The following is a 23,431-nucleotide window of genomic DNA, read 5'->3' on the forward strand; positions in this document are numbered from 1 at the left end:
TGTCCCTCTTCCATGCCCCAGACCCCCTGGCCCCTCTGCCGATCATTTGGTGAGTCTGTCTCATCACCATACCCCATGCCCTTTCCATTTCCTCACATTTCTACCTTTGACCCGCCAACACACACACACACACACACACACACACACACACACACACACACACAGAGTCTTCTTCTGCCCTACTTAAGCCATCTAGAAAATAGCTGGTTGGTTCCCAACTTTCTGCTCCTAAATCCATTTTCTCTTTCTGGGCCAACTGCAGGCCACTGGGAATGTCCTGCTATGTCTTGGTCTCCTCCTCTCAGTCCCCTTCAGGAGGCTTACTTTCCATCCCTCCACACATCTTCAACTTCCCCCTCACCCCATCCTCACGTCCTCATTCACTTCCTCCCACCCCACATCACTGCCTCCTGGCTCTCATCTACCTCCTCACTTGACCAATGGATGCTGTGTCCAGCTACAACGTCAACCTTTCTGCCAACAAAATTTCTTGAACATCCACTATGCATAGAATGAGACACTAAATCCTTCCACTAATTAGCTCAGAAACATTGCTCAGTTCTGTTTGTTTCAACAAATAATTATGGCACAATGGTGTCGGGTACTGTCCAAGGGACATGAATGACATCATCTTTGCCCTCGAGGAACACATCATCTGTTTGATGAGAAAGACTACAAAAAAATCCTAATATGTTGTAATAAGCACTAATCCTAGTGACATGAACAAAACGCTATAGAACAATACTTAAGCACTTTTTAAAAGATAATGTGATTTTTGCCATTTTACAGGTTTCAGGTTGTGATTCCCAGCTTTTCTTTGTGTTGAGCTCTATCTCCATTCTCTCTGACAATAGACATTTTTGCCTACAGATTAAATTGTCAAGCTAGAGCTCTTTGTTGATCTGGATGGCTTCCCCTAAGAAAATCTCCCTGACTACTGTGATTCCCAGCAAAAATAATCACATACCACCCCATGACACTCTTACACATTTTTAACTACTTATAAATATCTAGTCTGCCCAACTAGATTGCAAATAAATCCACTGGCCCCATGTTTAATTTCATCCTATCCTTCACAGGGCTGAGCTGCTGTTACTCAGTCCCTAGCCACAAAATGAGTGAAAATATTATCCTCCAAGGTCTACAAACATACTAGCCTGAACCTCAGCTTAAGGGCCAAATTTCTAAGTCACTCGTAATGCAGTAAATCAACCATGAACCCCCTGATACTATGCACTAAGAAGGATACAACCTCACTTCTGTGGTATTCTTACCGAAAATGCATAACCTGCTTTCAGTCATTAGGAAACAGCACACAATCCTAAAGTGAAGGACTTCCTATGAAACGATAGCCAGTGTTCTTCAAAGGTGTCAAGGTTATGAAAGTCAGAGAAAGACTGTGGAACTAACTACCCCAGATTAAAGAACTTTAAGAAAACATGACAACTAAACATAACATGTGATCCTGGATTGGACGCTGGACTAGAAAAAGGACATGAGTGAGACAGTTGGCAAAATTTGAATAGAGTCTGTAGATTGTAGTATGGCATCAATGTGAATTTCTTGGTTGTGATCATCGTACTGTGGTTATTTGAAGAATCTGGGTAAAGAGTATGTGGGAATTCTTTGTATTATTTGTGCAAGTTTTTTGTAAGTATGACATTATTTCAAAACTTTAAAAAAAATTTAAGTCTTAGTCATTGGTTAAGGACCAGTGTTGAAATACTCTGGAAACCTAATTGCCAATGCTTTTTAGCCAATAAAAAGTTGGTAGAGTTTAGTTCTGACAGGGATCTTCCATCACTCTCAGCTGTTTTGTAAATCGATCAAGCTGAATGTTTTTTCCTAAACTGTTATTTTGAGTAAATGGTCAGAAATCACTTTTATGAAGTGCAACAGTATCACCTAATTCAATGTTTCAGTGTTAGAAGTACTTGGGTATGTGAACAAAACACAGCCTGAAGTGCTCACTCCCCCTCCCACCCTCACCCCCACCCTGAGGTCACCATCGGCACATTGACCATTTAGAAAGCTCAACCTCAATTCTTTGGGAAAGTTCATGAAGACTTAGACCTAACCTCTCAACAGGATTCTAAGATGATAATAGCTTGGGTTTTTTTTGGTTTGGTTTGGTTTTTTAGCATCAGATGCCTCTTCTCAATCCAGTAAGGTCTTGAATGAAAGACCTCAAAGCCCTTGACTAATTTTACTCAAGAAATCTTCAAAGTGAGATCTGTGGAGACATCACTACAGCCTGAGGAAAGAGTATTAGAAGACCCAGATAACACCTACTGACCCTGGAACCTCAGACCAGTCATTTAACCTGAACGAACCTCAGTTTCCTCATAAGCAAAACGGAAATAAATAACATCTACTCTACCTCACGGGGTTGTTTTAAGAATCATGGTGAGGTAATGTTGGTTATATATTACGATAGGGTAAGGAACATCCATATCCTAGGGATAGAGAAACCATGGCAGAGATACACAGAAACAAACTCACATAGGAATTGAGTCCAGAACCCAGAACTTTTCTACTCTAGGCTTCTACTCACTGGATCAAAAATGCCTCACTCAGAAAATAGACAACACAAGTAACGTCACTTCCAATGGCTGAACAAAATCCCCCACAGAAAAATTCCTAATACATGAGTCAGCTCAAACTTTAAGTACAAGTTCAAGATCATATTCGTCAGATGTAACAGGAGGCATATTGGGATAATATTAATTAATTTTATTCCACCATGAAGTGAGAACCTCCAAACAGTTTTTATTTCTCTCCCCAAGTAATGAATGATCTTGTGTTCCCTCAAGTGCTATATAAAGGCAGTGGGGCAATACCCATTAGGTGCAAAGAGAGATGCAAACTAAGCAGGAAGACTTAAAGGGACACTATTGATGTGAACATCATATTTCTATTAAATCCTTCTCCCTAAAATACCAGCAGCAAATTGCATCAGTGACTTTAAAGTACCTTTAAAAAATTAAATGAGTATTTCTCACTCCCAGTGTTAATGGTGATTAGAGGGTCTAATCTCTACATAGTCTCAGTAACAGATGTAAAGGATTAGGCTGTCCTAGGTAGGAAAAAACAGGTAGACAACAACGATAATCACCTTTACATCAGCAGTTCCCCCCAGGGGAGGTGAATGTTGCAACAAATTTAGAAAGTTCTATTATCTTTGATTCTCCTATCTTTGGGCTAGGTCTCAGAAAATTAGGTGACATTTCTGAAGGATTTGGGGTGGTGCTTTACTGACATGACGATAAAGGAAACTAGTCAGACCATTTTCATCCTGATGATTCTAATTTATTTTATATTAATATTTGAGTACCGATACTTTTTTTTAACAAAAGCAACAAGAAAATGATAGATGCGCTGACTGCTCACACAACTCTTGCAATTTCTGAGGTTGCAAAAAAGTAGATCTTTGTCCCTAATAGGCATCAGGAGGGAATGTATGAAAATGATGATTTAGAAGATGAGCTCTCTATAAAATTCTGCACAGAATTTTAATTGGAATTATCTTTTTGGGATCTAATTGCTTACTTTTCAGTTTTGAAATTGCTTTTAATAAAGTCACCTTTTAAAGACCTGAGAAAAGGGATGGGAGATATATATGTATATATATTTTTTCCATGTATATGCAAGGGGCAGCACAGAACAATAACATAAGTAAATAGTATAAGTCCTGGGGTCAGGTTGCCAAGGACCAAAATCTGGCTCCTTGTTAGCTGCAGGGCTTCAGGTACATTCAATTACTAAGCCTCAGTTTCCTTATCTGTAAACTGTGGATAATATAAGCACCTACCTCACGGGTAGTCAAGAGGATTAAATGAACTATTCCAGGGGAAACAGAACAAGACCTGGCATATAAATGTTTGGCCATTGTTATACAAAGAAAGGAGGATAAAGATATAACAATGACCATCAAGGCATTTGGAAATCCAGGAAAGCCAACTTCCTCCTCCTATGTCTCCTTTTAGAGTTTTCTTCCTTCCCCTTAAGACATTTTCCTCCAAAGCAATGTCCATTTTACCCTCTCAAATGTAACTCAGTCTCTCCGGGTTGACCCTTCTCAATGAAAAGTGAAAGATTTGAACTTGATTATCTTCAAAGTCCCTTCCAGTTCTTTTCCTGTTTTTTTTAAAGGATGTAGATTTTGAGTCTGTTGAAAGATACTATTAGCAAGGTGAGACAAGGTATGCAGGCAATGCTAAGATGCATGACTATGCTCACCTTGGCTACACCAACTGAGAAAGATGAGGACATCTGCCACCTTCAGCAAGAGACACTGAAGATCAAGCTATGCTAGTAAAACTAAAATAGATAAGCAATAGCCATCCTCAGATAAATCTTTCCATGGGAGTTTGTTTAGACAGTTCATTATTGGTTCTCCCTCAGAACCCCAAGCTAGACTCTGAAATTAGGTGACTTTTTATAATTTGTTTTGATTATGTGGGTTTTTTAAAATTTCAAGTTCAAAGTCAAGCTGTCATTGAGAATTTCGGGACTACAAACAACTGTTGGGTTGGCCAATAAGTTCGTTCAGGTTTTTCCATACGCTCTTACAGAAAAACCCGAACGAACTTTTTGGCGAACCCAATACAAGATTACAAATGACAGTATAGATTGGTTGGACATATTTTTATTAATGTAGAAACTCACATTTTACCAGTGACAGCAAGTCGTAATGCTGTGAATCCAATGTCTGAGTCAAAGTAACAGATCAGATGAAGTAAAGAGGTGGAGGATGACAGCAAGAGCAGGTTGTATCCTCTAAGCAGAAACCAACTGGAACCAACTACTCTGGCTTTTTCACACACGTAAGCATGTAGGAATATTACAATGTTGGAGGTTTATGCCATATTTCCTAGGAACAGGGCCACATACAGATTAGGTGGAACATCCCCAAAGTGGGTGACATGGTTACTTTCATTCTCTCACAACTGAGCACAAATGCCCAGGAGAGCACTTACACATTTCAAGCAGGAGAAAAGTGGAAGCCCTGTCTGTCTCAGGCTACCAGGGAAGCACAAGGAGTCCATTTGTGGGTTTCTTTGCTTGGTCCTTTCTTCTGTTGGGTTGGTTTGTTATTTTAATGAGAGGTCGAATTCGTGAGGTTCTGCAAAGGCTGGAGTGTCAAAGCAGATCTTCCCAGACACTTACAGCCTGTTGCCTGGGCGGCCTCTTGGATCTCCCAACCCAAGCCAAAGGGCAGTGCCTACATCTCTGGACCTACACTCTCATGAAGGCCGGAGACCCTGACCACACTTAGTGGGAGCTTAGAATCTTCAAATCAACTAGGTTGAATGTTGTGCCTAATCAGAGATCTTCTTTAATTTGGATGCATCCCCCTGGCTTTTGAATTTGTAACTGGAGCAAGGAACTCCACCCTAGACATGCAGTCCCCTCAATTTCTACCCAAGGACAGCAGCCAACTCCAACCTCAGTTCCCTGGACTTTGCTTCCAGGTATGGCCAAGGAAGGCAGAGTTAGCCAAACACTCCCCAGCCATTTTCTCTTGCAGTTGAAGCCAGAAGTTCACCATTCTCCACACAGAGCCTCCCAGAGCCCAAGCAAGCCTCAGATCCCACACCTAGGCCTGGGCCCACATAGGTATGCATGCACACACAGACAGCAGATGGCTGGATAGAAGATGTTCCAGTGGCCACTCCCACTCCCAGAAAAACAAAAGACAAGTTAGGAGCGGGGGAAAGGAAAAAAAGAAAGAAGGAATAAACTTAAAACAACTATGATGATTTTCTCTTATTGTAAGACACGTCAGCCGGGACATACCTTTTGACTAGGACCGCACAGCTGTTCATCCTTGGGACTGGCTGGCCAGCAAGGTAGATGGTCTTCATCACCCCAGGGGCCTTGAGCAAGTGTTGCTTTGGTTTATTTCAGGAGGTGCTACTGGAAACATAAAACAAAGTGCCTGGAGGGCACTATAAAAAAATAGAAGAAATATGGGAGACTTGATCATCCAATGGGTATTTATATGTTTTTAAACAGGGGTGAGGGGAGAGGGAAATCTACTGTGAAGTAATGTCCTTTCTTCCATGAGCGCGGCCTCGGGTGGTTTGGTCACTGTTGAGTCCACGACTTTCTGCTTATACTCCATTCCTGTGTTTGGAAATTGCTCTCCACCAGGAGGAAAGTGAGGAAAAATCCAGCAACAACAAAACAGCAGCTCTGCTGACGGAGAAGGAGGATCCCACAGGCGCTGCAGGTCCGGGCCCAGGAGCTGGACGGGGGCCACGCACAGGCTGCCCAGCTTCTCAGGAACTGCTGGCATGTTCCCGCAAGCAGAGAGGAAGATGGAAAGGTCGGGGGAGGAGAAATGGGGAGGGGGTCTGCCGTGGGGAGCCACCAGCTCCGTGGGGTACAAAGTGCCATCCTCTCCCGTCAAGGAAATCCTCCCCCATACAGGCTTTCTTCTAAACAGGATATTACTTCAATCTCTTTGATTTCCCTTCTCTCTCTCTCTCTGTCTCAAAAAAAAAAAAAAAAAAAAAAAAAAAAAAGGCCTGCTTCTCATAATAGCTAGAAGATATAAAAAATCATTTTTTAACGTTATTGGTTCTTTGTTTCCAAACCCAATGTTCCTCCTCTCTTCGTTTTGCCAATAAATAGGAAAACTGAGGAAATCAACTCTGCTCACGTCAAAAAGATCCCCTCCCCCCCCAAAATGAGATAATCCGCCTAACTTCCCATGTCTATGGAAAATAAATAGTACATCACGACGCCATCTCTCTGAAGGACTGTTATTCTTTCTTTTGTTCTGTTTCGTTTCAGTAGTCTGTGCTTCTGCTGTATGTACCCTAAATAAAGGGAAGGAGGGGGGAGGGACAAGTGGAAAGTGAGAGGAAAAAGCAAGGATGGAGGGAAAACCTAAATTGTCTTTCATTAAAAAAATATATATATCAGAACCAGAGCAATGACCAGAGTCACAGGGTGATGGCTAATTGCCCAGAAAGTCCATTCCGTGCGTTTAGCAACTGCCCTTTTTATCTGCTGTGGGCGAAGCCCGGCCACTGCGGCGTCCTCGGCAGGAGCGAGGCTCTTCCAAATCGTCTTCATCAAAGCCGTGGAAAGTTGAGGTGTCACTTTCTGACGTGGAACCGAATAAGTCCTCCGTGGTGCGTGCTGCGGCCGCTGCCTCCTTCTCCTTCCTGCCTTCTCCTCCCAAATGAGCTGACATGTATGATGAATATATCAGCACATGGGTTAAGCAACAGACAACATTATTAATATTCTTATTACAGTGTTATTCTTAAGAGCAAAATCATAAACCATTTCACACCAAAAGGGATTAACTGGGTGCGTCACCTGGTGACAGGGGTTTGGGGTAACGGGACAAAGCCAACGTTTCCAGGGAAAAGGATTCTCCCCTCCCTGAAAAGGCATCATCTCTACCATGATATATTTGTCCACAGCTTTGACAGCGCAAGATTCAACCACGATCTTTCTTTCTTCTCTTCCGAAGGCACACATTCGCATGCACGCTCGCTCAACCCACCCCAGACAATGCGTTTCCTTGGTGGTTTTTAAGCCTGGTTGGTATTTCTTTGGTGTTTTCAGTTGGCGTGTCTTTGCACAATGTCTGTCCTTCACTTTGACAGTCAGCGTTACAAAGGTATTACTGTCAGATAACCCAGTCAAGGTGGTTAAGCCTCCATCCGTTTTATTTTTATTTTTACCCATTTCTAATCCCATTCTTTCCATACCCTTTCAATTCTGCCCTTACATCATGTAGTTCATGTGCACTGAAAGCAAAAAGAAGTTGGAAAGTCTGATAAGTGGTAGGTAATAAAAGAGTCTCCCGTTTTCTTTAACCACTGGAGGACATTTCTGTGATCTGCACCCACACACGTGTGCATACACATACACGCGTGTGTGCACACAGGCACGCACGCACACACACCAGGCCCTAAACACACCCAGGTCTGAGTTACTCCAGAAAGTCCAGGGTTGTCAAGTCTAACTCAGAGCACTGAGAAAGTGGGAAATAGGGGTGGAAAAGCTGAAAAAAGACTGTATCCTGAAGTCTATAAAACTGCGGTAGAAGAAAAAAAAAAAAAAAACTGCGGTAGAAACTTCTTCACGTTCCAAATGGGCCCCAGGACTGCCCCCGATGAGGTCATAAGGCACCATTTAGGGTGCCAATTTCCGGAATCTCACTTTTTCTCACAGGAAAAGTAGGTAGTGGGGTAGATGGGAAGGAAAAGACAGCTCTTTCGAGCTCCACACTCTTCCTTGAAAGGACTCCAGGGAGGCCCTAGGGAAGAAGTATTGGCCCACCTGCCTTAACGAGCATATCCCATGGGCTAATGCCACCTGCTTATTCCCAAGGTGTTGACTATTTCAGGAACATTAGAGTCAGACCTTGACTAAATTATCCACCAAAATTAATCCCTGGCGAATGCAATGAGAATACCTAGGCTGGTATAAAATGGCCCCCTGAGTCACATAGCAGACAGATGCTTGGGAGAATAAGCTGAGTAAAGGCTGTGAAGAGAGAAGCTTTGTATAGAAAAAACCAACTGCCCACTTCTGGTCCCCCATGGACCAGATTCAAGTACCCGTCTTTTGTAGGAAAGGGAGAGGAGAAATTGCAGAAGTTTTCACTGAGAATTCTGAAGCTGCCCTCTCTAACTCATCCCAAACCCATAGCAGTCCATAAAATTCTGCCTAGAATATCAGGCCACCAAGTAACTTTGTTTCTGGTGGTAGAGATTTTGTCTGATCGCTTGCTTTTTAAAAATGCTGAAGTGAATTTCATTTGTTTCATTTTCTTTTTGAGTATCTAAATCCCTCCACTATCACATGGGCCCTCTCTTCTAAGCTGGCACCAGTAGCATAAAGAGTTCAACGTTAGGTATCACGTTTGGCAAATGAAGGAATTGACAGAATTGCACAGATGGGCCACCCTGTCAGGGTCCTTAAGGGTTAAATGCGGAGGGTTGTATGCAGTAAAAACCACAGTGCTTTTCCAATTACTGATTTGCTGTTCAAGTTAAACAACCCAAAACCAGATACAAAAGGACTAAAGCTAATGTCTGCGGACGGAGCGAGGGAAGAACTGAGCTGCTATAGTAAAGCCAGGTGTGGTCATCCCAGGCCTTCTCTCAGGACTAGGTGTAGAACAGATGCTGGGTAGAGAGGTGGGAAGGAGCCATGACTCCTGGCTGGTGGAACCAACCACCCAACCAAACTGTATTTCACCTACTAGTCAGCAGTTGATGAGACTAAAGATGAGTCTGAAACCTTCTCTCCTCACTGCCTTGCACTTTGGCCTCGTTATAACATAAAACAATATGAAAAGCCAACCACGATCCAGCACAAAATAATGGAATTGAAAAGCAAAACAACAGCTTGCACAAAACTTGAAGACCTGTGCTCATTCTAAGAATGGAAGAACAAGACCAATTTTAGTCTCTGAATAGATTGAAGATGAAAATTCAAAACATCCCAAGTCAACTGCAGAGGAGTCCTAAGAACACCTGCCCTTTGCCTCCTTGATCGACCGGGCTCTCTTTTGCTTTCCACATGAGAAAATGGGATAAGTGGCCAGTGGGGTGGCATCTATGCAGCTACGCAGGAGCGCAGGGGTCTGTGCCCCCCACAGCTCCAGATGTGGCTGCTCTCCCAGTATTCACGTCTCCACATTCTTCCGGTTTGCCCCGGGCACTTCCGCAGAACCAACGCACCTCTTTGTTACGGGCACATCACCCGATACAAGGAAGCATGTTGCCTGTGTCTCCGGGTGTTTCCACACTGTCTCACTGTCGTCCACAACAACACACACAAAGAAATATACATCTCACGGAAAGGCTGGACAGACAAAAGCCCAAACCTTCTTCTTTCCCTTTTCCCCAGATCCCAGGGCATAACTTCTAGTTCTTAAGCCTCAAGAAGAAACAAATCAAAATAACCTGAAAACCCGTCTCCACTCGAAGTATCATCACCGTCTCTTCTGCACCCACCCTTCAGCCCCTGACCCCCACAAGATGGCAGAGAAGTGCGAGTGGAAGAGTTCCTGGTCTACGGGCATATGATGCGAGAAGGGGCCACACTCACCAGAGCGTCCACAGTCTGCACAGGACACCAGCTCTTCCGGCCTCCCACTCTTCTTGTTCATGTTAGAACCCCCCAAGCAGAAGTCACAGTAGTTATTGGGAATGACTGTCCCATCCGGTCCTTTCTGGGCTGTGGAAACATTTTTTTTTAAATCCAATGTTAGGCTCTGGTGAGTGTCCACCGGCCCCTCTTCTCCCACGGTATGGCAGGATCTGCTCCAGAAAGAATATGAAGTTCAGAATCTGAGGTTTTGTTACAACCAAGTTGTTCACTTGGGCAAAGTTTTCTTTATGATTCTCCTCGGTTCAACCGTACCAATGTCTTGCAAGCCATCCAGAGCTGAGTTTGGTTGTAATATTTGTCAGCTCTGTGTTTTTATAGAAACTACTCTACTCTTCTGATTGTATCCCTGGATCAGCGAAGCATCCAGACAGTCTTACTAACCAAGCGAACTGCTCTCATCCCTGAACAAGGAGCCCTTGGGACCCAAACATCAGATGGTAACCATCAACGGTGCTATGACTAGAGGAAGAGAGAAAGGTCACTACCTAGGCCTTGTCCTTGGGAAAGATGCTCTCGTTTAGGAGATATTCCTTCTGTCTCTGAAAAGGAAAACCAAGAAGCACTGATGGGGGATCATTTGCAGGAAGGACCCGGAAGATGCTCTGGGGGACTCTGATGCACATGTGGGCAGGTACACAGGTGTCCACTCTTGTTCAGCCCCATCTCCCTGAAGTCCAGACTTGTTGGTCATGGAAAGCACCCAGGACTAGTTAATCAGCAGACCCCAAGTGCCTAGAATCAGAACTGAACACTTAGCTCAGTCTCATACCGGAGATGGGTTGAATGGTGAGTTAGTGAGCATATCGGAGGCTTAAGACTTTCATAAGCCACCCTTACGGAAAGGCCCTACACAAAGACAAAGGAATATCTTGGGACACGATTTTAAAAACAAAGCCTTGGGGCTTCCCTGGTGGCGCAGTGGTTGAGAGTCCGCCTGCCGATGCAGGGGACACAGGTTCGTGCCCTGGTCTGGGAAGATCCCACATGCCGCGGAGCGGCTGGGCCCGTGAGCCATGGCCGCTGGGCCTGCGTGTCCGGAGCCTGTGCTCCACAATGGGAGAGGCCACAACAGTGTGAGCCCCGCGTACCGCAACAAAAAAAAAAAAAAAAAAAAAGCCTTGTGAAAACAGCACATGTCCTCAAGCACTGAAATCTCAGTGTCTAGGGGCTGGTTAAAAAGCCTTGGACAGGTTCTCTGCATGAGAAGAAATGCCTCCATTTTACTTGGTTTTTGATCCCTATTGTGGACATTTCTTTGTCATGTTAACGCTCCCTGTTTGTGACTAAGAAAAAAAGTCTCTCTGTTTATGGGATCAGCCTAAACCACCGGGGTATCTTCCTCCCCCCATCCCCAATGTCTGCCCCTATCTTTCATTATTCACTGCCTAACATTAATCAGGGTACAAATCTGTAAAAGGAAGCAGATATGTGAGCAGAAATACCATCCAGACAGTAAGTGATAAACGGATTCACGGACTTTAATATGATTCACCCTGGCCTCTGCTTCCTCCATGCTTCTGCTTTGCCTCTAGGAATAGAAAAAGTTACCTGGGGAAGGCGGAAGACAAAAGCTCACAGAATTGCATTATAGAGGGTTAATCCATTTATCAGTTGCTATTTGGATTGTTTAATCAGTTTCTAAGTCATTGATTTTCATCTTCAGGGAGGCAGATAATTCTCTGCAAGAAAAATGTGGGCTGTTTGTGGCAGACAGAGGAGGGGGCCACACCCTGTGGCCTGCGGAGTGTGGGTTTTTCTTCATCAGTCGCTGCATCTCAAAGACAGATGTGTGCCATACAGAATGGTTTTGCAAATAATCTCCAAAAAGCAGGACGTCCGCAAAAATTTTATTCTGCCTATAAAATTTTCATTGCCCAAATCCAGAAAGAAGTCCCTTTCTTCTTTCTTTCTCAGTTGCCATCTTAACCATTTTTAGAACTCTCTCAGGACTTCCCTGGTGGTCCAGTGGTTGGGACTTTGCCTTCCAATGCAGGGAGTGAGTGCAAGTTCAATCCCTGGTCCGGGAGCTAAGATCCCACATGCCTCGCAGTCAAAAAACCAAAGCATAAAACAGAAGTAATATTGTAACAAATTCAATAAAGACTTTTTAAATGGTCCACATTAAAAAAAAAAAGAACTCTCTCAAGAAAATCCAAGTATGTCTATGAAGCAAATAAACTCGGGGTTTCCTGATTAAGTGACTACCATGGGACTCAATCAAAAGATGAATAGTAAGAAGTGGGTTATAGTAAATGTACAGGCTGAGTGTAAAACAGAGCTAAGTTTCATGATTGCTATGAACTAGATATAAAATGTGGAGATGCCAATCACAACTTAGGTAGCTTCCTGCATGAAGAGTGATCAAAGAATCCCACGTATATCATCACACTAAACCTCTCAGGAAGCCCAGTCTCATCACCTATCTCCTGTTCTCTTCGGGACCCCCTTTTAGGTCAGATTTTCTCCCCTTTCACAAAATCTTTAAGCAACCGAAGAATCTGGTTTTTCTCCAACACACTATTCCTTGTGATTTATCAGGATAAGGAAGTAGAATATAGAGTTTAAGAATGCCCAGATAATCCTACAGTTTTCACCACCAACAGACCATTGGTAGAACACCCTACCGGATCAGGGACTCTAATATGGCAAAAAATAAAAAATTCAGAAACAATCTAGTAGAGCAAAGCAGACAGTGATGGAGAAATCAATCCTATGGAGAAAGACAAATGGAAGAGAATTTAATTCATCCGATGAAGAGAAGCTTCCGAGGAGACGGAAGCAGAGCAGGGTCCCCGCATGTATTTGTCGGTTTGTACAAAGTTCCTGGCCAACGGGATGAAGATGGTGATAAACTTCCAGCTGCAGGCCCTGGTGTGTACAGTTGGGACATGCCAGGTGAGCGGGTACCATTTGAGTCCAGCGAGGGCCCAGTGTAGAAGGTGATAGTGAGCAGTTAGACTTCATTTTCCAGTGAAATCCTTTCCACTTCAGTTCCTACTCTCCTCTCAACAGTGAGCTCAAGCTTCCTTCCATCTTGGTAAAATGGCATGGCATGGACTAATCAATAGCTTTCACTTCTGGTTCTCGTACATTTTGGGGTATTAAGGATTAGTGAGGGTTCTCCCATGGAGCTCTCCCAAGTCCCCAGCCAGAAATGACCCGTCAGGCCTTAGGGAGAGCATGCTGTTGACATGGCTTCTGTGACCCTTCGCTTGTCTATACATGTATACACCTGCCTCATCACCCCATATTCAGTGGTTTACTCCTTCAGATCAGGGACCACATCCAACTCATTGTTGGAAAACCTATGTGTCCTGCACAGAGGAAATGGTTAACAATGATGTGTGAGATGAATGGCTTAGAAAAGGGTGGCAGAGAGGTAGGTAGGCAGCCCAGTGATGCCTCGGGAGCTCCTCCTAGGGGGACCGAGGCAGAGTTATCTGTCACTCTGAATAGCACTCACTGCCTGGCTTATTTCCCCAGTCCCCAAAACGAAGAGCTGGTCCACGTCCAGATGAATGGTCGGTCATCTGGCCTGGGTCATGTCTAGCTCCCAGAGTACACAGAGTGGGTGGCCGAGAGCCCTGGGCTGCTGGAAGAATAACACTGTACTATTCCCTACTATGGTAGGTGAGACATCGTCCTGTACACAGGCATACAAGAAAAGTATAAGACTAGGACTCACTGTCTCTTGAGAAGGGGACACCAGTTTGTGCCTACCCACCCAGCCCCCTCATTCAACTGTGTTTTGAGAAGATGAAGAAGCAGACACATATGACACTACAAAATGGTGACAGATCTTTCGCTGATGCTTTACACACACTATTTCATTGATTCTCATAAGCATTTTGTGACGTAGGGAGCATTTGACAGATGAGGTAACTGAAGCCCAAAGAGATTAAGGGGCTGGCTTCAAGCCCCAGTTAAGAAATGGAGGAAGCGGGATTCACCCCCGGGTTGTCTGTGTCCTCAGAGACTCTTGTCTCTAATCACACTTCCCTGCCTCTGGGAAGCCCAGAGCCAACGTTGCATATATAATATTTCATAAATGTGATTTACCCAGTACTTTATTTGGGAAGCCCAAAGCGATAACAAGTATTGAGATTGGCCTGATGAAGCGGAAATTCCCTTTGAACTTAAGTTTAATGTCTCTACCACTCTAATCCATCCTGGTGGCCCCATTTATTGTCATATACTCCGTGAAAACACTTCTCCAAAGAATTCCAGAGGCTCATGCAGGAATTTTTTTAAGTAAAGCTCACACCGTGGCTTTATTGGCCTTTGGCCTGACCCATCCGTGAGCAATTTCCTGGAACCGTCTATGAGGTCATTATAAAAAGGATTTTACTATAAATAGGAAGCTCGCCCAGACCTTGCAAGTGCATTTAAATAGAGATTCTGCTTCCGCTTATGGGAAATTGAGTCCCATTTTATAGAGCAAGATGACGGGGAGGCCAAAGACCCGAGTGGTATCTCGATGGCAGCGTCCGCGATGATGCCTTTGGTTTTCTGTTGATGAATGTTCATGGGCTGAGATCATATAAGCGATACAAGGAAGCTGCTGAGAAAATAAAGTGAGTCGTGAGAGTTTAGGGGTTTACCTGGGGGGGCGGGAGGGGAATAACTTTAAAAAGCTCAAAGGAAGAAAAAATGGAAATCAGAACAAAGTTCATGAGGAAATCTCCAAAAATAATAATAATAATAATAACAGAAGGTGGGAGGGAACATTCAAATAAATCAACCCAAGAGAAAGGAAAAGCCAAGCCCCAAAGAGCCCCACCAGCACACTCGGGAAAGGGTGAGCAGTCAGTCTAGAACGGCAGTGTGGCACGTGACCATACTACAGGGTTCTTTACTTCAGTCAGGCCACGTGTCGAGGGCAAACAAGGCCCCAAATCTTCCTGAACTACCCCCTAGACAGGGCTGTCTTTTTCCCTTTCAGCCTGATTTCTGCCTCAATACGCCTGCCTGCCGCTCAAGAGGAAAAAGAGCGGTGGGCACAGGCTGGCCACAAGCAACAGCCCTTCACCTGCTTCTGCCGAGACCAGAGCTGCAGCCCTAGTGTCCTAGGGAAAGAGGAAGCAAGCCAGAAGTTTAGGCTCCTCCATGGCACATCCACGAAAGCGTGACTTCACATCCTGGGCAGACGCTCTGGCCGCCTGCCAGGGCCTGGTGTGCACAGACGCGGGGCCATGTCCCGTGCCCGCCACCCAGCCTGACCCCAGCCCCAGGCCAGCAGCTGTCTCCCCAGGGCCCGCTAGCAGGGGTGTGCAGCGCTCGGGACCCCAGGGGCACAGAGAAGAGCCCTCAGGAGGCGCTGTGCCTCTCCTCGCTCCCCTCACTCATTCCCCCACCACCCTCCACGGCTGACAGTTCCGTCCCTCCACGGGTCTGACATGTTGCCATGGCAACCAGAATCCTGGGCTCCGGCAGCCTCTGGTCTTGCCACCTGTTATTACTTCATCTCTCAAGTGTAAAGCATCCTAGCCTGGTGCCATTTGGCAGTGCAGAGCGCATCTTCGGAGGACGGAGTAAAGAGAAGGGGAAAGGAAAAGACGGAGAGCGGAAGGCAGCCTCAGGCTGGCCACACAGGGCACACTGGACAGGCCAGGCTGGAAGAGGAAGCTGCGGAGACGGGGTGGGAGGGGAGGGAGGGGGTGAGCCAACGTGCCTTCCCTTCAGAATCAGCGAGCAGGCCTCAGCTGGAGGCCACCGCTGCAGCCTGCTCCCTTCCACCCAGCCTTTAATGAGGGACCCGGGAGGGGCGGGGGAGGCAGCGGAAGGCTGAGGCTGTGAAGAGATCCGTGCTGGGCCCAAGTGGAGTAGTGCCAGGAGAGGGTTAAAGTGGCAAGATAAAGACTGTGGGGAAGGCTGGACCAGAGGGCACACAGAGCCTCCAAGCCTGGATAAATGGCCTTAATTCTCATGCTCTTGCTCACCCTACCCCTTACGTGTTTACTCATATAAATTATCCCCAAGGCCTGACACCTTTTTTCATTGCTTCCCTAGAACTGATGAAAAAATAAATCCCACGGATCCAAGGAATAAAAATGTTGGGCTTCCATTCAGGCTGGTTCTTCTTGGCCACCTAATAGCAACTCTGGTCCCACCCTGGGGCTCCAGAGGGAAGACAAATGATGCCTTCCTCCCTGAATGTGGAAGGCGAGGCAGCTGGGGAGCCCGGTGGGGGAAACGAACACCAGGGTCCACTCAGCACATGACCGTCAGACCTCACGCACTATTCTGCCACCTGGCATTGAGCACAGGGTGAGTGTATGATAGGGATTTAGGAGGGGGTCCTGCTAATGCAGAATGATTTCAGGCCCCGAGATTAGTCCTCCTGGAGACGAGGAGGCCGAGGGCTGATTTAATAAGCCTCTGGGTTTATGGATGGGCCTAAGTCACCGTATTGTCAAAGACAACAGGAGACAGTAAGAGCTGAAATGGCAGAAAGCTGGACACGAGCGCGATTCAGCAGTTCAAGGCACGGTCGCAGAAGCAGGCTTCTCTGGAGAGGCGCTTGCACCTGGGAAGGTGTCCCTGGCCCAGGTTTGTTTGAGGGCAGGCCCATCTAGAGGCAAGAGAATATGCTAGATGTCTTAAGGCCCCTTTTAGGCCTATTATTTGAGGATTATAATAGGGCGAAAGAAAAGCCAAGTTTTTCAAACCCAGAGGAACTCAGCCTTTCATCCTTGCTTCATATTTGTGTACACATCTCTCTCCCTATTAGCTGTGAGCTCCCTGAGGGCAGGAGCGGTGTCTTTAATCTCTGAATCCCCAACACCTGGCACAGTGATTGACACAGAGCTGACAATAAATACGTAATGAAAGGATGGCAAATCTTCACAGAGGCTTTTGGGAGGGGAAAAAAAAACACAACTGCCAGGCAAAGGGAAGTGAAAGACCAGGAATTCAGTGGATGTAAAGTGTCCCAAGTACTCAGTGACCATCCTAAGGTACTGCCAGCATCAGTCCTGCCCATAACAGGGGACATAAAGAGTGAGGGGCAAGGCTTCCCTGGTGGCGCAGTGGTTAAGAATCCGCCTGCCAATTCAGGGGACACGGGTTCGAGCCCTGGTCCGGGAAGATCCCACATGCCACGGAGCAACTAAGCCCGTGCGCCACAACTACTGAGCCTGCGCTCTAGAGCCCACGAGGCACAACTGCTGAGCCCGCACGCCTAGAACCTGTGCTCCGCAACAAGAGAAGCCACTGCAATGAGAAGCCCGCGCACCGCAACAAAGAGCAGCCCCCGCTCGCTGCAACTAGAGGAAGCCCACACGCAGCAACGAAGACCCAATGCAGCCAAAAATAAATAAATAATTTATTAAAAAAAAAAAAAAAAGATTGAGGGGAAGGAGCAACATACAGAGTGGGGGAGCCCACTGGAGAGAAGAAAGTGGTGGTGGAGAAAGCCAGTGGGTCTGCCCTCCCGAGGGAATCCTCTCCCTTAGGCATTTCTTGGAAAACCAGGATGGAAGGAGTTAAGAACTCTCAGGCTCATTTGGCCCCCAGGGCCCCTTGAACCTCATGTTTGGTCTCTTGCCAGGAGCCCTGAACCGGCCAGTGAGAATATAGGCCCTGTCTTACTATGTGCTTTGGTAGCTGTAGAATCTTTCTAAAAATTTTAAATGTGTGTCAGTCATCCCACCCTTCCTTGTACCTGTCCCCTTTTCCTCTATCTTTATGGAACACAAAACTCATACTGTTAGACACACAGCTTGTAAATATTTACGCCAAGACACTGTGCTGTAAAATCAGAAATCACGTGTCTGCTCACATTGATGTCTCCATCTTAATGGATGTATTTAGTTAGAGTTGCCACTTGCCAGGAGTTCGGACACCATGTCACTACTTCTGGGACTAGATGGTCACATGACCCTTCGGTAATGTCCTCTGTGCTCCAGCCCTAGGCCAGCAACCCCAGATCTGTTACTGATGCTTCGGAAGAGTGAGAAGAAGACTAAGCAAAGTTGATGACTTTTCTCAGTGCTGATTAAGGAAAGCACAAGATGTTTCCATTTTCCAGTGGCAGGTCATGTGGGTCAGTTCATGCCCTGGTGTAGCAACTTGTTATTGCCACCAAATGAGTCAGTTGAGGGGGAAAACGTTTCACTTGAGAGGAACTATGTCAAAAGGGCTGTGAATGAAGTGGTGTCATTCCCCTGAGAGAAATGCAGGACATCCCAGTGCTGTAGAGCAGGATAAGCCTCGTCTGCTTCAGTTGTCAGGATATTATTATCGTGATGTCAGAATTCAGCAAGCTCCCTTCCTCTCTTGCTCAGCCTTGCCCCTCTCCACCCCTCCTCACCACCACCTCCACAGGACTCGGGTACGTCAACCCCAACAGTCCACAAGGGACCAGCATTTTCTGTGTCCTTCAGACTAAAAAGCAGTACTCAGGGGCTTCCCTGGTGGTGCAGTGGTTGAGAGTCTGCCTGCCGATGCAGGGGACACGGGTTCGTGCCCCGGTCCGGGAAGATCCCACATGCCGCGGAGCGGCTGGGCCCGTGAGCCATGGCCGCTGAGCCTGCATCCGGAGCCTGTGCTCCGCAACGGGAGAGGCCACAACAGTGAGAGGCCTGCGTACCGCAAAAAATATATAATAATAAATAAAAAATAAAAAGCAGTACTCAGGGAAAAGAAAAGGATGAGTCTCAAGCATCAGACCTGAGGATGAGGAGAGAGTCAAGGGACCACAGAGCTGACAGGCAGCCCAGCCCAGAGATGAGGGCCCAGACCAGGAACACACCCAGAAAGCAAGCCGGGAAGTGGGTGCTGGGAGCCACAGAGACATTTGCCCGTGGTAGGACAGGGCCTTAGGAAAAGAATGAAAACCAAGTTTCTCCCCACCAGATTTAACAATGCCACCTGTTTCCTGGTTACCTGACTCGGTGCATCCAAAAGTAAAAAGAATTAAAGGGAAACACAGATTGGCCATCAGTCTTCGAAACCTGGATTTCTCTAAGGCAGTGGTTCACGTAGTTCACATGACTTCTTAAAAATGCAAATTCTAGGCCTCCACCACTCAACTACTGAATCCAAAATTCTGGGGTGGGAGATCCGGAAGTCTGCGTTTTAAGGAACAGGTGATTCTGATGTGCTCAAGCTGGAGGACCACGGCCCTAATGAGACACGTGACAGTCATATCACATTGTGTCATACACATCTGTTAGCACTGTGCTGTATATGAATTAATTTATTTCAGCATTGTATTCTCCCTATGATACAGAGGCATTAGTGTTCTGATTTTACACAGATGATACTTAAGGCACGAGGAAGCTTGTCTAAAGTCACGCTACGTTGGTCCTGGACCCAGGCAGTGTGGCTCTTAGCTGGCCCACCTGATACTATCCTGCCACGGGTACATACAACACACCCGAGGGAAGTCCAGTCAGAGTGGTCAGCAGGCCCTGGAGGCAAGGGCTTCTCACATTTGAGTGCTGTGCACATAAATCATTAAAATTCAGATTAGGATTCACAGGTCCAGGTAGGGCCTGAGAGCCCACATTTCTTACACGCTTCCCCGTGGGGCAGCCAAACATCCAGGTTTGCCTAGCCCTGAGGTGTTTCCAGGGCACAGAACTTTCAGTCTAAAACTGGGAATATCCTGGGTCAACCTGGACAGGTTGATCACCTGAGTCCCGGGTGATGTGGATACTGCTGACCACGTTTTGAGAAGCAAAAATGCAGGCCCCCAAGGTGAGGAGTTTGGATTGTATTCAAGTGTGATGAAAGTTTTGAGAGCATGGCATGGCATAATCTATTTTATACTTTTGAAAGACCGCTTTGGCTACTCCTTGGAGAAAAGACTGTAAGAGGTAAACGAAGGCAGAGAGACTAATAAAGAAGTTGCAGTGATGCAGACAAGAGCCAGTGGTGATAGGGATGGAGACACGGAAACTGGTTCGGGGTATATTTTGGAGGGGGAGCCAAAAGGGTGGCGAAAGAAAACAAAGCCAAGGATTGATCCTAGGATTTTCACTTCAGGTACAGCATTATTATTATTATTTTTTTTAAGAACAAGGTCAGAAAGAGATATAAGAGCTTGGAAAGACTGAGACATAGAATGAGAGAGAAAGATGCAGGAAAATTATTGAACTGAGTGATGGGTGATTTTTTTCTAGAGCAAAACTCATTTACAAATTAAAGTCTGAAGCAGGATTTGTAGAGGGGGGTTCCATATAACATCATAAACAGCTAAAGTTCATTCTGAAGATTAAATGTGCCTGCTATGGACTGAATTGTTTCTCCCCTAAAATGCATATGTTAAAGCCCTAACCCTCAATGGGATGGTATTGAGAGATGAGACACTTATGGTGGGATTAGTGCCCTTATGAGAAAAGACACCAGAGAGCTTGCTTCTCTCTACCGACATGTACTAAGCAAAGACTATGTGAGGATACAGCAAAAAGATGGTCATCTCCAACCCAAGGAGAGAGTTCCCACCAGACACCGACCCTGCCATCACTTTCACCTTGGACTTTCAGCCTCTAGAACTGTGAGAAATAAATTCCTATTGTTTAAGCCACCCAGCCTATGGTATTTTGTTACACAGCCCAGGCTGACCTTGATACTGCCCATTAATACATTCGTTTCTTTTGAAAAGCCACTGTGCAATATGATGCACTTGACAATTGGCCTACAGGGGGAAATTAAGGGATGTCAGTAGGACTATGATAAACATCCCAGGTTGAGATTGGGATCCATCACTTGGGGTTCCAATGTCCTGACATAACCGAATGGTGTCCAACTCAAGCACATTCACATCTCAGCTTCTCATCTTGCTAACTGTGTGACCTGGGGAGAGTTCCTCAACCTTTCTGAGCCTCTGTTTCCTCATCTGTAAAATGAGAGTAATAGCATGTGCCTCACAGACTTGCAAACATTACACAAGATGACATGTGTAAAGTGCCTGGCACAAGTAGGTATTCCACCATGTCTTTCCCTGTTTCTTTTCCTCTGTAAAATAATTTTATTTCTGAAAAGGCAGGGAAAAGGATCAAAGGTGTAAATAAGCAGGCTTTCCCAAGAAGTGACACATGACTGGAGAATTCACATTCATGCTGTGTGTCCAAGGGCACATCCCTCAGTCTCTATGTGCCCCGGTGTTCTCTAGGGGACATGGCACCTACCTTATAAGGTTACTGTGAGGAATGAATGAGATAAATGTGGCATGCCTAGCACAGTGTCTGACACATTCAAGGAATGTCAGCAAGTATTATTGCCCTTGTCATTGATCAGGACACGAAACTCTTCAATCCCGAACAATCTAGGTAATTAGGCCAAAAATGTGAGAGGAATAAAAGAGGCTCACAGGGCTTCCCTGGTGGTGCAGTGGTGGAGAGTCCGCCTGCCGATGCAGGGGACACTGGTTCATGCCCTGGTCTGGGAAGATCCCACATGCCGCGGAGCGGCTGGGCCCGTGAGCCATGGCCGCTGAGCCTGCGCGTCCGGAGCCTGTGCTCCGCAACGGGAGAGGCCACAACAGTGAGAGGCCCGCGTACCGCCAAAAAAAAAAAAAAGAAAAAAAAAAGAAAAGAGGCTCACAGAAAGGCAAGTGGCAGGTAGATTCCGGATCCTGGGGAAACGGGATGGTGAATACAGGGATGCACACTCGGCTAGCTTCTGCTCCACAGCTTCCTCCCACCGGGTTTCACATATCCATCTTATTTCCCAATTAGACCAGAAGTTGTCCTGGGACCGAGACCACATGTTAAATCTTTTTGGAGCCCCAGTTACACTTGGCCCCGTGAGTGGGTGCATGCACAGTAAGTGCTCAGTAAATACTCATGTTTAGCTTATGTGGAAGGACTGGGGTCCCATATCTAAGATTTAGCAAAGGACGTGCCAGGGCTGGTCAGGCTCTGATAGTTCCCCCTGATGCCAGTGAGACCCCCATAGGCACTTAGCTTCCCAGCATCAACATGACCACAGACGGTCCCCGACACAGATTAGCCATTTGTGGTCCTGGACATGCTCTGCTGGCCTGAATGGTACAGGGATGGGATGTCGGCACCCTCAGAGTGTGGGCCTGGTGCCAGACACCTGCATCACCTCAGGAAGGCTCATGGAAACCCCATGAGGGCAGAATGATGGTTCTCTCTGTTTTACGGATGAGGCAACGAAGGAGCAGAGAAATGTAAGTACTGACCCACATCTACACAGACAGAAGATGGCAGGGTGGCCAAGCTGTGATTCACACACTGGCCCAGCCAATTTCAGTGGCATTTTCTCAGTCACTGGGTCAAGAGTGTGGATGACCCACAGGTCTGGAGAGTTAACTCCAAGTATACCTTCAAGGCCAGAGCAACCTCAGATTCTTCTTTGCTTTGTAATCTGTAAACTGTTTAGTGAAATCATAATTCACCTAAGGAACACCGGTTGTTAGTTTCCAGATTTGCTCTTTGGGGAGCGAGAAGCAGCTCACTTTTCCAGACAGAGCCCTGGATCTGAATTGCCCTCTCTCTCCCCAGTAACGAAGCCTGAACTTCCTGCGTCAAGGCTGGGTAAGTGGTGAGTTGTGTGAGGTTTTCAGGCACCTTTCAGACTGATCCAAAATTCTTAAGCTTGTGTCAAATGTGATTTTCACTCTCTCTCTTAAAGCCTTATCCATTGCCCCTGGGCTGTATGTTAGAGGACAGAGATGTCAGAAGACTAACATCTGTTCGATCTTTCCCATCAGTGTGGCGATGACATCATGTGCTTCTTTTAGATAATTTGCACATTATCAGACTAATTTTCAGATTATCTAATCAGCCAACATTACCCTTAATCAACTCGGCTCTCCTCTTTCAGTTCTGCAGGGTACAACATGCCCTCCAAAGGCACACTGGTGTGGGGACTTTTCTTCTCTTGACAGATATTGAGAGCCTAGCTATATGCCAGGCCACCACTATTAGACAGAAGACTGAGATCTCCCAGGACTGAGGACAACCCAACTTCCATTCCAGGGACCGGAGAAATAGGCTTGGAATAACTTTTATAGATCTATACTTTAAAACACATTTCCCTCATAGGAGCTCCAAGTATGCTGTAGAAAGCATTTTACATTCATTTATGCTATTAAATAAGAGATACAACATACGATAATTTATAATATGCCACACATATTTCTTGATAAATCATTTGTTCTTAGTTCTAGTAATTGCTATCATGGCTCTCCTTTTCCTACAAGATGACAACTACACAGCCTGGCAGAGAAGACGCTTCCAGCTGTGGCCCCTGCCCACATTCCATCATTTCTCCAGTACCACTGTCAGACACAACTACTACCAATTGT

General features: G+C 46.0%; 1 protein-coding gene across 3 annotated transcripts in view; it reads right to left on the minus strand.

Annotated features, from left to right (window-relative positions):
- Nucleotides 1-23,431, minus strand: part of DPF3 (double PHD fingers 3) — a gene marked incomplete at both ends in the record, with an annotated part of 257,662 nt that overhangs the window by 44,854 nt on the left and 189,377 nt on the right. For 2 of the 3 annotated variants that reach the window (XM_081229808.1, XM_081229807.1), the window contains 2 exons: nt 6,998-7,200; nt 10,087-10,215. In XM_081229808.1, coding sequence (XP_081085934.1) covers nt 6,998-7,200; nt 10,087-10,215 — 332 coding nt within the window. Of the gene's footprint in view, nt 1-6,997; nt 7,201-10,086; nt 10,216-23,431 lie in introns of those variants that run through there. The other variant, XM_081229806.1, reaches the window with a different exon arrangement.

This window comes from Mesoplodon bidens (genome assembly GCF_964165515.1).
Source record: "Mesoplodon bidens genome assembly, chromosome: 3".
NCBI classification, from domain to species: domain Eukaryota; kingdom Metazoa; phylum Chordata; class Mammalia; order Artiodactyla; family Ziphiidae; genus Mesoplodon; species Mesoplodon bidens.